The 14,093-nt window shown below is 38.9% G+C and overlaps 1 protein-coding gene across 18 annotated transcripts in view; it reads left to right on the forward strand.

Annotated features, from left to right (window-relative positions):
- Window positions 1-14,093, forward strand: part of CACNA1D (calcium voltage-gated channel subunit alpha1 D) — a 253,243-nt gene that overhangs the window by 165,437 nt on the left and 73,713 nt on the right. For 15 of the 18 annotated variants that reach the window (XM_080384052.1, XM_080384045.1, XM_080384042.1 and 12 more), the window contains 9 exons: window positions 125-151; window positions 6,787-6,947; window positions 7,544-7,769; window positions 7,915-8,122; window positions 10,027-10,147; window positions 11,196-11,310; window positions 12,035-12,104; window positions 12,729-12,798; window positions 13,457-13,601. In XM_080384052.1, the coding sequence (XP_080240178.1) occupies window positions 125-151; window positions 6,787-6,947; window positions 7,544-7,769; window positions 7,915-8,122; window positions 10,027-10,147; window positions 11,196-11,310; window positions 12,035-12,104; window positions 12,729-12,798; window positions 13,457-13,601 (1,143 nt within the window). The remainder of the gene's footprint in view (window positions 1-124; window positions 152-6,786; window positions 6,948-7,543; window positions 7,770-7,914; window positions 8,123-10,026; window positions 10,148-11,195; window positions 11,311-12,034; window positions 12,105-12,728; window positions 12,799-13,456; window positions 13,602-14,093) is intronic. The other 3 variants (XM_080384054.1, XM_080384059.1, XM_080384053.1) reach the window with 1 other exon arrangement.

A 14,093-nucleotide genomic window follows, 5' to 3' on the forward strand; every position in this document is an offset into this window, starting at 1 on the left:
GTTTTTCTGTATATGTAATTCAAATCTATTACTTTGCAAAAATTCTAAAGAGAAGGAATTTATGTTAATTTCTTCCCCCCCCCCCCGGCGCCCTTCTTAAAAATGTGTTTGCCTTTTCTTCTAGTCAAACCATCTCAAAATCCAAGTTCAGGTCAGTATTTTCTTTTTTCTTCATCATTTTTTTTTCCTTGTGACTGTTTACATATCATGATGATCTCACATAATTATTCTTTATTTAGTATACTTTAAATTTTGCTGTGTGAAAATTATTTCTAACAGTTACTGATGAGTACAAAAGTAAAATATCCATGAACGCTTTTGGAGATTTATGTCTCTGATTTGCTTTGCTGATATTTGTGCCTCTCTTTTCACTTACTAGGAGCATTTGGGAGTATGCGCTTCTGTTTTCAAGTATGATTGCAGAAGGAAAGTGTTGTAAGCAAAATTAAGAATTAATAGTCCTGATATTGTAAGCACTGGATGTGCCAGTACAAAACTAATAGGTTTCTTTATTTTGATTTTATTTTCCAGTCTTATGAGACATATGTTTAGTAATTATAAAGGATAATTGCAAGAATTGCAAACACAGAAGAGATACCTCTTTCTCTTTAAAAAGGTTAGGTTGCTCCATGAAGGAACACCCCCCCCCCCCCCCCCCCCCAACCTATGCAATTTAAGATAAATAATCAAGTGGTAGACTTAGTGAATCACAAAGGGCAGAGACACTTCTACACTTGCAGACAACCCTACAAACAAATTCTGTTGCAAACAACAGAATAAATATTTTTCACAGAAAATCTTTGGTGAAAAAGAGGGACAGTCAAGAAGATTTGGCAACATCTGGCATCAGCAGTTTCGGCAGCATCTGGAATCATTCCAGTTTTTTAACCCCAGTTAAACTGATTTCAGTGTTGGATGTATAGCGAGTAATTAGTTGGTAACAGCAGTGTATTCTCCTTGCAGCAATGAAGAGGAATAGCATATACCCAGGTTTATTCTACTAGTCTTACTAGCTGTAATGAACTACCAGCACTGACCAGTTGCAAGCAGTTGGATGGACTTGTGTTCCTTCTGAATAGTCTTCTTTCTTTTTTGAAGAAGAGCAGCAGTTTTTGAAGGCAACAGTTAACTGGTGCTTTTCTACACTGAGAGTTTTTTTGTGTGATGCTGTGATCAAGGTTTATTTTGTCATCCCTTTCAGACAGCAAAGTGGTGACAGCAGTGTGCCTCACTGCTGAAGACTGTGGCCAGTGGAGATCTGGCCATTTAGGATGGTAGTGAATACACAGCTAACTTTTCGAAGTTTCACCTTTAGTTATAAAAGCTGTATCATTTCTTGTATGCCTTCTGCTACAGAAACTGGCCTTAGCTACACCAAGTGGCCCAGTTATGTCCATGTGGACCTTTGAGCTTAATCCTTCATGAGAATTATGAGAGATGAGACTGGTTTTAGCTCAATAGAGAAGGGATTCCATGTGCTAATGGTCTGTAATTTCTCTTGCCATTTCTGCCAGTTACTGTGAAAATAGAACAAATGGAATGAGTTATTTAGTACTTTGTTAGCTGAGAATCCCAAACAAGCATGATTATTTTGAATCATGAGATTGTCTCACATCAACCTTTCAGCATGCTATTTATGGCTATGAAGCCTATTCTTGCTGGTTTTACAGGAGAAACTCAATTTTCATATTTAAGTGGTCACATGAAACTTCAGACACCAGGCAGTGCAATAGATTGCCGTTATACTGCATTCTCCAAGTTTGGGCTGTTTGCACAGTGCACTCACAGAAGCATTACAGAGGAGGCAAAGTAACGACGATGTTCTGAACATGCCCATTATTCATACTTGCAGGGAAAAGAGAACTCTAGCTCTGTTAAATGCAAGCTGCTTTGTCATCTTTGAGAAAGGAAAATTTCTACCCAAACCTGATGTTTTTAATAGTCCAAGCAGCGAATAAGAAGCAGTGTTATCCATCTCTACAATCAATGTTCATAACCAACACATCGCTTTGAAAGAAAACTTATTTGCAAACCAGAAAGTCACCCAAATATTTCCACCTGTCTAGGTTCTGCCAGTGTCCTGAAAGTCTTTTGCGTGAGCTCTTTGATCAGAATCTATTCTTGTGACATTAAAAACTGCAGGTCACGCAGTTCATTCATACATGTATTGCTGCATCTGTTCACAGAAGTTGTGGAAATTGGCAACAGGATGCTGGTGTCTGTCATTTGGAAGTGCTGCAGGGGTCTGCAGCTGCTTGAGGTCTTCAATCGTACTTAAACTTTTTTAAGCTGAATTTGGTACCGGGAATTCTCCCTTCAACTTTCATGTCTTTATTTGCAGCATTGGAGAAAGATCTATCACTTTTAACTTAATGAATCTATGAGAGGAGTAGTTTTGAGCCAACATAGCTTGAAATTATAGTTTTGCCATTGTCTTCCAAACGGGTGTGGTTTGCACCACATCCCAGATCCCTAAAACCAGCTGACAACATCTGTTATCAGAGAGAAAAAGCACTTTGCAGAGCTGCTGCCTTTGCGAGGCCACTAAGAGCAGAGTGTATCTGCTCTTCTATCTCTGCAGGGATCTGCAAACTCAGTTTTCATCCCACTGCTTTTGGATACCTAGCATCTTATAATTGCAAAATGCATTTTTCCTATATGTCTGAAGAATGTAATTTTGGTGGTTTTCATTGGAATCACTAATTTCTAAAAAGCTCTGTTTACCTAAAGTACAGAAACTCTCAGTTCTGCAGCGAAGCCTTAGGTTACACGTTCAGCTGTCAGGGATGTCCTAGCACATACAAACCCAAGTGCTACATCTTGGTCTAATTCTCACTCTTCTGGCCTGATCGCAGAATCAGACTGGTCAGGGCTGGCAGGGACCTCTGGCGACCATCCAGCCCCAGGCCCTGCGAAAGCAGCTCCCCCAGGAGCCGGCCGCTCAGGGTCACGGCCAGGCGGGGTTTGAATGTCTCCAGAAGAGGAGACCCCGCAGCCTCCCTGGGCAGCCTGTGCCGGTGCTGTGACATCCTCAAAGTAAAGAAGTTCTTCCTTGTATTCAGATGGAACTGCCTGTGCTGCAGTTTGTGCCCACTGCTCTGTGTCCTGTCACTGGGCATCACTAAAAAGAGCCCAGCTCCGTCCTCCTGGCACGCTGCTCTTGAATCTGGCTCCACCTTTTGGAATGTTGTTCTGCAGTGGCAGGACTCTGTTTCAGGGCAAAGTAAATCAGGGCACAGCTCATCAAGGACATTGGTCTAACCATAAACGTCTTTGCCTTTGGATCAAAACAGAAAATGCTTTTTATTGCAAGCTAGCCTACCTGCTGTACCACAAGTGAAAACAGAAGTTAATCCTTGGAAATATGTTTCTATACAGTCAGACTGGTACTTGGTTAGGGGAATCACATCCTAGCAAGATACCAGTTTATTAAGTGAGGGTGTATATTAACCACACATTATGCTAGGATACACATTATGCTAGAATATATATAAGAGTAAATGTGATCTGTGCTGTGTATCTGTAATCTTCTAGGTGGGATTTGAAATGTTCTGATACTAGAACAACTGTTTTTTCTACACACATGGAAGTGACAGTGCTATGATTAGAGGAAGATGGGGATCTGCTAGTTCAGGAGATTTGCGCATGTTATCCTCTGTGAAGATCCCTCTTTTTAAGAATTCACTTCCTCATCTGTCAGTATGATTATATGATCACATTAACCTTCAAGTCCCGCTACAAAGCTGGTACTATGTCCCAAATCATGTAACTACAAAAATGAGGAATGGAAGAATAATCTCCAAGGCTTCTATTTTTTCATAATGGGTGAGCGCTCTGGTGCAATTCTTCTTTCCCATATTTTATAAATAAGAGTAGTGAAGTCTAGAGTCTCTGCGCAGATGTTGGCACCTACAATTACAGAAGAATTAATCTTGGAAATTAATATTTACTTCTCTGTGAGCTTACTGGTGAAACACAAGGCATGCCAGTTTTGCAGATAGAGGGGTTATGCACGTGGTTCTAAACAGAAAGTCCAGTTTAGAAAATACCATGTTATAAGGAAAGGCTGCTGATACAAAATAATCTGAAAATGACTGTTTCTACGTTTGCATAGGTGTAGCAGCAATACACAAACACACGTGAATAGCAAGTAAACAAACTAAACTTCATAGATTCTGCGTGACTGAGGGACTGATGCTGAGTTCAGTCAGACTCACTGCAAGGCTGGATTTCTCATGTGTAGATTCAGATTTAAGTCTGGGGCATAAAGGACCACCTGAACATGAATACCTGCATGAATGAAAGTGAAATTTGGAACACGTTTATAAGAATAATGATTTGCTTATAAGTAGCTATGAAGAGAAAATGATAAGTTATTTAATGAGAACAAAAGTGGGGAATAATTTTGTTAGTTTTAACAAACTGTCAACTGTAAGGTCCTCTGTGATTTTAAAATCTATTCAACCACTGTATTTTGTGAAAAATAGTCGATAATTTCTTGAAAGCAGTATTATATCATTGCAAATTTATGAAAGTGAAATTTCTCTTTAAAACAAAGGGGTATATTTTGTTCTTCCAGAAAAAAAAAATATGCTATTTGGTTAAAACTAAGAGGAGTGGTTACTAAAACCCAGGAAATCGTCAAGCGAAAAGTAGTGTAATTTGTTTTCCTATTTTATACAGCCACGGGTTTTCCTGGCACAACAGACCACCTACTACAGTCTGCTACTTACTGTTTATTTCTTTACTTGTACCAATTTAATGAAGGTAGAAAATTGCTTCTATTCTCCTTTTTGAATTTTTGCTTCATTTCTGCAGGCTTTTTATGTATGCTTATATTATTCATACACTTCTACATGTGAGTGCCATTGTGTACCCTGTGGCAGCATTTTCATATATGCACCACTCGTCAGTCAAATCAGTGGCAAAGCAGTTATAGCTGTTTGGGGGATAAAAGAATAAGAGCCCCACTGACTTCAGAGAGCTGTGAGTTAGAAACTTTAAGACTGCTTTTGGCTCCTATGAGTGGAAATATCCAAACAATATTATTCTTGTCTCATTGGCTTTAATGATGGCCTGTTCTGGAAGTGTAAAGAAGGGCTGTTTTCCTTACCCAGGGAGTGAGCCGTCCTGGTGATGGCCACGGACGTAGCCCTGTGTAGCAGGGGACTGGCAAGATAAGGATGCTCTTGAATGCTGTGTTGGTGTAGGTCAGGACAGGGCATTTTGCTTTTATATGGTTAGAATACTGCAAAGGCTTGAGGCATCTTCGTACTGATATCTGAAACTACTACTAATTCCCATTACTACAAGTTCAAGGTGCATAAGGAAAACTCAGTTAATACTTGAATGTCATGCCAAACTCAGTTATTTTCATGGTGGTTTTATTGCATATTGGTTCTGTTTTCTGAGGCAGATTTAAAAGCGTTTATGATTTTATGCATAGTAAACAGTACCTGCTAATTCAGACACTAGAAGTATTAAGAAATTCACCTAGTTATTTGTAATAATTTTCAAAAGCGATGGTTCCATGTTTTGGCTGCAGTGCTCTTTCCCATCTCAGCCCCTCATTCCTCCTGCTCTTTCTGTGATGCGGCAGCACAACGCATTGGATCAGACACTGACCAGCTAAAATCAATCCAGAAAAAATAAGAAATTGGTTTCCACCGGTCAGTTCTCAGGTCTGGCTCACTTCTTTCGGGCTAGTTTTGGCCAAAGGGAAAGGAGAAGGAAGAAGGCGGCAAGCAGACCACCCCTTTCCATCACAGCAGATTCATGCTGGACTGGCTTGGTAGTGAACCTGTATGGGCAGAAGCTTATACATGCACACTCTTAGGGCTTTGCTGTTTTCAGGCTAGGTCAAGCTTCTATTGGAGTCTGTGCCCGTTTAATCCCTTGAATATTGGATGAAGCAGTTGTTGTTTCCTAAAATGTTCCTAAAATCTTGAGTTCGCGGCTGTAGTTCTGGGTGTGTGAATTTTGCCTGCGTCCCTTTTAGGTAATGTGAAGTGCTTCCTAATCCTTCTCTTCCTATGACCCAGCAATATATTTTCTTCCTGTTTCACCGATGGAAATGCAACCCAGGGAGACTAATTGGTTTACTAAAGTTCCCAGAAGTGAAGCAGAGAAATTAAATCTAGTTTTGTGAGTCTATAGCTAAGCTAATACCCTCACTTGTGAATCCAGCTCGTGTTAGATAGGGCCTGTCACTCTTGTTCACGTCACACACATTTGCCCCCTGACACAATTTCAAGGCACATCAGTACAAATCTTGAGGAGTTGCTGAGATTTCTAACATTATAGGATAGATTTCTAAAAGCCGACCCTGAGATTCCTGCCTTGTTTAATCCTGCCAGCGCTCTGCCTGTGGTTTAACTAAAAGCCTACGATTTCGGACTAAATGTCATTTGAGTTCTAAGTTGCTTCACTGGCTTTTCTTTACTGCAATTACGTGTATGGGGCCTGGGAAGACAGATGTATCTTGTTACTCAATGAAATGTTAAATGCAGCTTAATCTAATTATGTCACAGGCAATTAGAGTCTCCAAAAGTTGAGGTTTCCGTTTAAAATGTCTGATGAAAACTATAAAAGGAATAACAAATTAGTACGCCCTAACAATGCAACTGGTAATAACTTACACAACTATCTGAAGTGTTATGCATGTGCTTATGAAAATAACCTGCTCACACGTACGTACTTGCACTATGTTTTCTACACAGGAGAAGCGCTCCTTAAATTCATACGTTTTCTGTATAATAACAAATTTGTTTTTATTTGAACTTTCAGTCGACGCTGGCGTCGCTGGAATCGATTTAATCGAAGAAAATGCAGAGCTGCCGTAAAATCTGTCACGTTTTATTGGCTTGTTATTGTCTTGGTCTTTCTGAACACATTAACTATCTCATCGGAACATTATAATCAGCCTGACTGGCTGACCCAGATCCAAGGTACAATCAAAAATTATTTGTCCTGTTTTTGACTGTGGATACTTGGCATTCTATCAGTGGCTACTGCTGTACTTTGCCATTTTGTTGTTGTTTACTGTCCTGAAGGATTTTCAGCCCAGCCAAAGGGAGATACAAGAAATGACTGAATGTATTTGATTTCCACAACCGTAACACGGCTTAATGGTGTACCAGCAAAAACCTGTCAATGCCAAGTTGTAAATACCTGTACATTTATGGTTAAACTGTGCTTGAAAGATGTGGAAGCAAATGGTAACTGGCACAGCAGAGTGAGCTGTGGGCTGTGTTGCTTAAGTTACAGTGTGGACTTGAGCTTGGAGCTGAGCAGCCATGAGCTGCACGATGGATTGGAAAGATTCATAGTTTGGGTGGCAGGAAGCTTTACGTCCTTGTGTAACTTTTGGCACTTAGGTATCAAATACAGTCCAACATAAAAAAACAATAGTTCCTTCTTAAGCAAAGGGCTGCAAACTAGTATAGAAAGTATAGTACTCATATGTTAAAATAAAAATGGAATCTATGAGACAATTCAGGAATGTCTTTTTTTTTTTTTTTTTTTTTTTAATATTTTGTTCCAGATATCGCAAATAAAGTTCTTCTGGCTTTATTCACCTGTGAAATGTTAGTAAAGATGTACAGCTTGGGCCTACAGGCTTATTTTGTTTCTCTTTTTAACCGCTTTGATTGCTTCGTTGTTTGTGGTGGCATTGTTGAAACCATTTTGGTGGAGTTGGAAATTATGTCACCGCTTGGAATTTCAGTGTTTCGCTGTGTTCGTCTCCTGCGTATTTTTAAAGTGACAAGGTAAGATTAACTAATACTGCTAACTCTAGGGATAGCTGAAGGGTGATCAGCAATTCTTTTGTAATACTTCATCATGCGCTGCTCTTTTACTGTTTTGTTTGGGGTTTTTTTTGGTGTGTGTTAACACACGCATTTTAATTTATAGGCACTGGGCATCCCTGAGCAACTTGGTAGCATCCTTGTTAAACTCAATGAAGTCCATTGCTTCACTGTTGCTTCTGCTTTTCCTCTTCATCATAATCTTCTCGTTGCTTGGAATGCAGCTGTTTGGAGGCAAATTTAATTTTGATGAAACTCAAACAAAACGGAGCACCTTCGATAATTTTCCACAAGCTCTTTTAACTGTATTCCAGGTAACTTTCTTTCATCCTGTATGAAACATTTAACTTTTGATGATCAACAAAACTGTTTAAGTGGTCATGTTGCCTGAAAATAAATTCACGAATACTCTTTATTCAGTTTACTTTTAAGTAGCATTCTGCTCATTAAACTCAGTACTCTGGTAACTCTGCACCATTTGTACCATTTGTTTCATGTCTTATTTGATCTATCTATGCAACATAGCTGTCATATTACCTCACAAAATTAAGTCTCCTTTGTCCATCAAATACATGACTAGAAAAAGAGGTGGAATGTTATTTTTATTTTAATCAGATTGTTTTCTATAACTTCATTAGCTATATTAAAGTTTAGCTCTTCTCAAGCAGGAAAAAAAATGAGAAGCGTTATTAGACTATGTATTTGCATATGGGTCTTATTGCTTACTGTACTATAAAAATAAGTATGAATTTCTTTAAAGAGACACTGTTAGGTTTATTAAAACGTTAAAGCAACTTGTCTGTTACTTGTGGAAAGATAGGGCCATACTTACAGTTTATTTTTCACTATTTTATGATTTTATTTAATTATTATTTCCAATTTGCATACTGGAGTTGGGCTAATTGGTTTCATCTTTCTAGCCATTTTCATATTCAGTCTTGCACATTGCCACAATGTTTGGTTTCAGACATTGTAGGTGAGTGTTTAAAGCTGAGCCTGCAAGACTCAACTTTCTGCCAACTTCCTCTCTGGTAGAAGTTTCATCTGGTGGCTGCCCAGAGCAAGTGAAAAATCTTTCCATGTCATTTTAACATAAGGAAATCTTAACGAGAAATTCCCTTAAGAGGAAAAGTGTCCACATTTGACATGATATTGCCCCTTAAAAAAATTAATGCCGTACATTCAAACTCAGCGGAGTTGGATTTTACTCGGATTTTAGGCTGTTTTGTTTTCAAACGGATGCGTCTTCCTCCAGTTTCAGAATACACTCAGGAGCAGCCGACCTGCTGAGTGCTCACAGCTATGAAAGTCAGCTTGATCTCCAAAAATGAATTTCAGAAACTGGCATGCATATGGTTTTCTTGAACGACCACTTAATTACTTGGAAGGAGAGTCAGTATTACATGTTTTCTCAGGACGGAACAGATTAACTTTAAGAAGTTGCTTAGAAATGTATAAAGTGCCCCTATAACCTGCGTTGTAATACTCAGAATTCTTGTCATAGTACAGAAAAAGTGGAGTTGCCGCCTTATAAACGAACCTTTTAACTAATCAACAGATTTCTGTAAAATTCTTTTAGACTTCGGTGACATTTCTTGAAACAATAGCCAATTAGAAAATCCTGTAATTCTCCCACAGCACTGAGCTCCATTCAGTTTAAAATAGCTGCCATTTCAAAAGCTGTATCAGTAGCCTATGTGGGTCGTATGTGTATCACATAATTGACGATAAGGTGGCCAGTCCCTGTTAAAACTGAAACCAGGTAGACCAGTTTGCAGGAGTAAGTAGATCCTATACACTAGAAAAGATTTATGGCCTCTATTTCAAAAAAGGAGAACCTTAAAAGATATACTAACGTGATTTTTGAGAGTGTTGAACATTGGTGGGCATTATTATGTATGTGGTCTTACTGAAGATCAGGGTTCTTACTTTTGCGTGCCAAAATCAATAAAATTCTAGGCTTCTCTTTTTATTTTTTTTTTGCCTTTGAAATTCAGCGTTGTAAACGCGTAGCATAAAATAAAAGCTAGTAGAGTTAAACCCAAGCTTTCCGGAGGTGCTTATTTAAATGGCAATTTTAGAGCAATGCATGAAAAGATTATGGTGTGGCTTGATGTATACAGGAGGTTAGCCTTATTGTCTGTTGTGGTCAGAGGAAACCTGTTTCTCTATTGCTCTTTTTGATGCTGAGCTTACTAACAACGTATCTGCGTCTTAGATTCTAACAGGTGAAGACTGGAATGCTGTTATGTATGACGGCATAATGGCATATGGTGGCCCATCATCGTCTGGCATGATAGTCTGTATATACTTCATTATCCTCTTCATCTGTGGTAACTGTATCCTTTGCAGTCACTGGAAATGTCTCCAAATGAGGCTTCGTGCCAGGGATGTACGCAAAATTTCTCTGGGAGGGAGTAAATTGCAGTGGACAGCAAGCGCTTTCTGCACATGCCAAGTCCTTTAAATAGACTTTTCTTCGTACGCCCATTCCCTAACGAATGACACTCCAGTGCTCTCCGAGTCCATCTGCAGCCACCATGATAGCAGAAAGCAGGGAATTTTTTCTTTCTTCCTTTCTTCAGTGGGAAAACAGCCTTGTTCTGTCTGCTTGTCTCTATTTGACATCTCCCCCTCTGAAAATGCAAGGATGTACCCTGATCTCTATAGCAATAATTTCCGTTCATCCCTTTGAGCCCTGCTTGGAGAGACACTGACATGGAGACAGTGATCCACTGTACAGTGCAGGGACCAGATGAGAGAAATCTGCTTGGAGAAATGGCGAGTCAGTTAGGATTAAGTCTGCTGCAGCATTCCCCTTCCCTGCCTTCAGTGTACTGGAAATACTTCCTTGGCCCCATGGAGCAACAGAAACTAGCGTCATTCCCAGAAGTTCTTAAAAGGTCAGGAGATGATAAAAGGGCAAAAACATTCTATGTTCTGTACTGTGTGGTGCTTTTACCAGTATTTGTACTTAACTGGTATGGACTGAAGTACAGAATTTGATATAGATTGGTGTAGACACAGAAGATAGTGCATTATAAAAATGAATTTTTCAAAACACCTGAACAGTCTTCACTTTTAATAGACAGTGTTTCATATTTGAAACTTGCTCAGGCTAGCATAAAGTTGAGTTCCATTGATTTAAAAAAATCAAGTATTCTGCTATTTTAAAATCAGTGACCCTAATGGATCTCTGCTCATTTTACACCCAGTATTAATCTAGTCCATCAAATGAGTGTTACTTACACTACATCCAGCATCGCAAATCTCTACCCTGTAGGTCGGGAACATGCATTTTATATCTCTCACGTTGTCAGTGTTTATGCTGATAATAAACCAAACAAGTATAGTGAGGCATTGTGTCCTTAAAATCATTTGAAATAGATATCTTGCTAAATGTCTTCTTGGCCATTGCTGTGGATAACTTGGCAGATGCTGAAAGTCTAAATACAGCTCAGAAAGAAGAAGCTGAAGAAAAGGAAAGGAAAAAGAATGCGAGGTAAGATAGCATGGGCATGTTGAACAACAGGAGAGGGAAGAAGAAGGCTGCACTGAATTCTTTCATAAGGATTTATCTTTATTTAAATGTCTTTACCTTCTTCAAAATTTATTTAACTCGGGGAAAAGAATGAACGATTTTACCTAGACACATTAAACCAAAACCTTATTAGTGTGATTTTAGATAAAAGTTGGGTAGTAATTGGGAAAAAGGGGTGAATTAAGGACATAATGATAAGCCAGCTGATATTTAAACATTGCAGTGGTAGGATTTATTGCACAATTAGATCAAGAATGTATCTGTTGTTGCCAGTACACAACTCCCTGTGGAATCAGTTCTCCAAGCCTTATATAGACAAGAAGAAAACCTTCCTTTGAAATCAGTGCAGGCCCACTGCAGTCAGTGCAAGTTGTTTGTATGAGTCCAAGGGCACAGTTTATCCCTCTAGAAAGGAGTAATGATCACACATTGAATTTTTTAGGGATTAGCTTCTGGAATTATGTTCAAAATTGTAATCTCTTAAATGGATCATTGCATTCAAATGCAATAGATTTTATAGCTCTAACACCTGCAGCTGTGCAAATAATTTACAATATTTTACTACATGGTTTTAGGTATGTTTGCTTAACTTTTCATAGGATGGATATAGCTAATTTAAAAACTAACTTAAAATATTCTGTCTTTACATGATGTGTTTTGTAATTGTTATTGTATTGTTTTGTAGAAAGGAGAGTCTGGAAAATAAAAAAAGTGAGAAGTCAGAAGGTGACCAAAAGAAGCCCAAGGATAGCAAGGTGTTTATTCTAAAAATTGTGTCTTTTCTAAGAAGCAGTTTTACTTATTTTGCTAGGGAGTCCTTTTCAAGACGACTGTGCATTGTACAATTTCTTCTGTGAACCCTATCGCTACATTTTTTTCTAGGCAAAGGAAACTTAATTCTGACGCTCTGCATCCTCACAGAGTCTCTTTATTCAGAAAATCCTTTTGATTTCAGGATATTATGAGAAGGGAAACTCTTAGGGCATGAAATAATTGATGTTAGGAATATTTGACATTATTTTAGGATCCCTGTAGGTATTTTGCCTGTTAAATCCGATGGAAGAGATCAGTGAATGCTAAACTCTTAGTTGAATGTTCAGACATTCATGGTTATTTTTACCAAAGCCTGTTGGTTATATTCTCATTGTGACCTATACAGCCAGAAGAATATGGATACTATAGAAAAATCACATGTTAAAAATATGTATTAAACTGCCAGCTCTTCTCTGGTTTCAAAATTAACCTGTTTCAGAAAACTCATACTAACATAGGGATCACTTCCCTGACTTCAGAGTGTTATTTGGTTTGCTTTCTGTTGAACTTTATATTCCAGGCTATATTTAATTTTTTTTTCATGTGCATCCCTTTCATTGCTGTAGGTGACAATTACTGAATACGGAGAAGGAGAGGATGAGGATAAAGATCCTTATCCACCCTGTGATGTACCAGGTATGTAGCCAAACACATTTATCTTCTCCTGCAGCTTCCTAGACAGCACAAACAGCGTATGAGTGTTAATACTGCGAGCCTGAAGACTGCGATGGTAATGCTGTATGGATGTGAGAGCAAATTCTAAACTTTTCCGAAATGTTTGGCAAAAAAAGGGCGTTCCAGGGCTGATGATGTTCAGTCGTTTTTTGTCTTGGCTTCTACCAGTCCAGTGAGCATACTTATCCAAAAATCAGGTCTGTCTGATTGTCTGGATGGCTTTCACAGAAACGTGCCCTACCCTTTGAGCACTGGGTGCTCAGCCAGTGTGCAGAGCTCAGCACCCCTACGTCGCATCTCAGGCACGGACTGACAGCCAGGGGCTGAGCTCAAGGGGCTCCAGAGCCTGTGTCCTAAGATGAGCTTGGCCAGGCTGGTAAAGCCTATTAGTGCGCTCAGGGCGCTTGTGCACACACCCATATATGCACATAAACATGTATATAAGCTCCTGACAGCGATATGGATGTTCATATACTGATCCATAGATTTTTAAAGCCATGCTATGAACATGTGCTTCCTATAAGCCATATCTATTTTCATACAAGCCATGTTTTTATATTGTTATGAACAAAACATCATTTTATTTTATTGTATAATAAAAAAAGTGTTTTAATTAAAGTAGGTGAAGATGAAGAAGAGGAGGAGGATGAACCAGAGGTACCAGCAGGCCCACGTCCCCGCAGAATATCGGAACTAAATATGAAGGAGAAGATAACACCGATCCCTGAAGGGAGTGCCTTCTTCATTTTCAGCAGCACCAATCCGTAAATATGATTTTGAAAAATACTGGTTTAGTCTGTCAAGGGTTAGCAGTGAAGGAACGGGCCTCCTTCCAGTGGGGTTAGGAACAGAACTCCATTATCATCAACAGGAGAGAGATTGACTTCTCTCCTAAAATTTCCTGAATGGCTTGGTAGATTAGAAGTTGAAAATATATTAATTTGCTTCCCACTGTTGAAGGTAATAGCGTTTTGTTCATATAGTCTGTCAAGTCTGCACATGTCCGAAAAGTACCCTTTAATGTATATTAACTATTTAGTACGTTAGTCACTGGATATAAAAACTATGATGCCAGACCTGAGCATCGTCTATATGAGACAGGATTCCTAGTGACCTTAAGGGCCAATACAGGTGAGGAGGGGGAAAAGAAAATCAGAGTGAGAAAAAGAAGAAGAAAGGATGTATATGTTCCTCATGGGGTAACAGCATTTTCCGAGATTCAAGCAAACACTGAAGATAAAGAAAAATTATTTCAA

Source organism: Falco punctatus (genome assembly GCF_963210335.1).
Source record: "Falco punctatus genome assembly, chromosome: 4".
NCBI lineage: Eukaryota > Metazoa > Chordata > Aves > Falconiformes > Falconidae > Falco > Falco punctatus.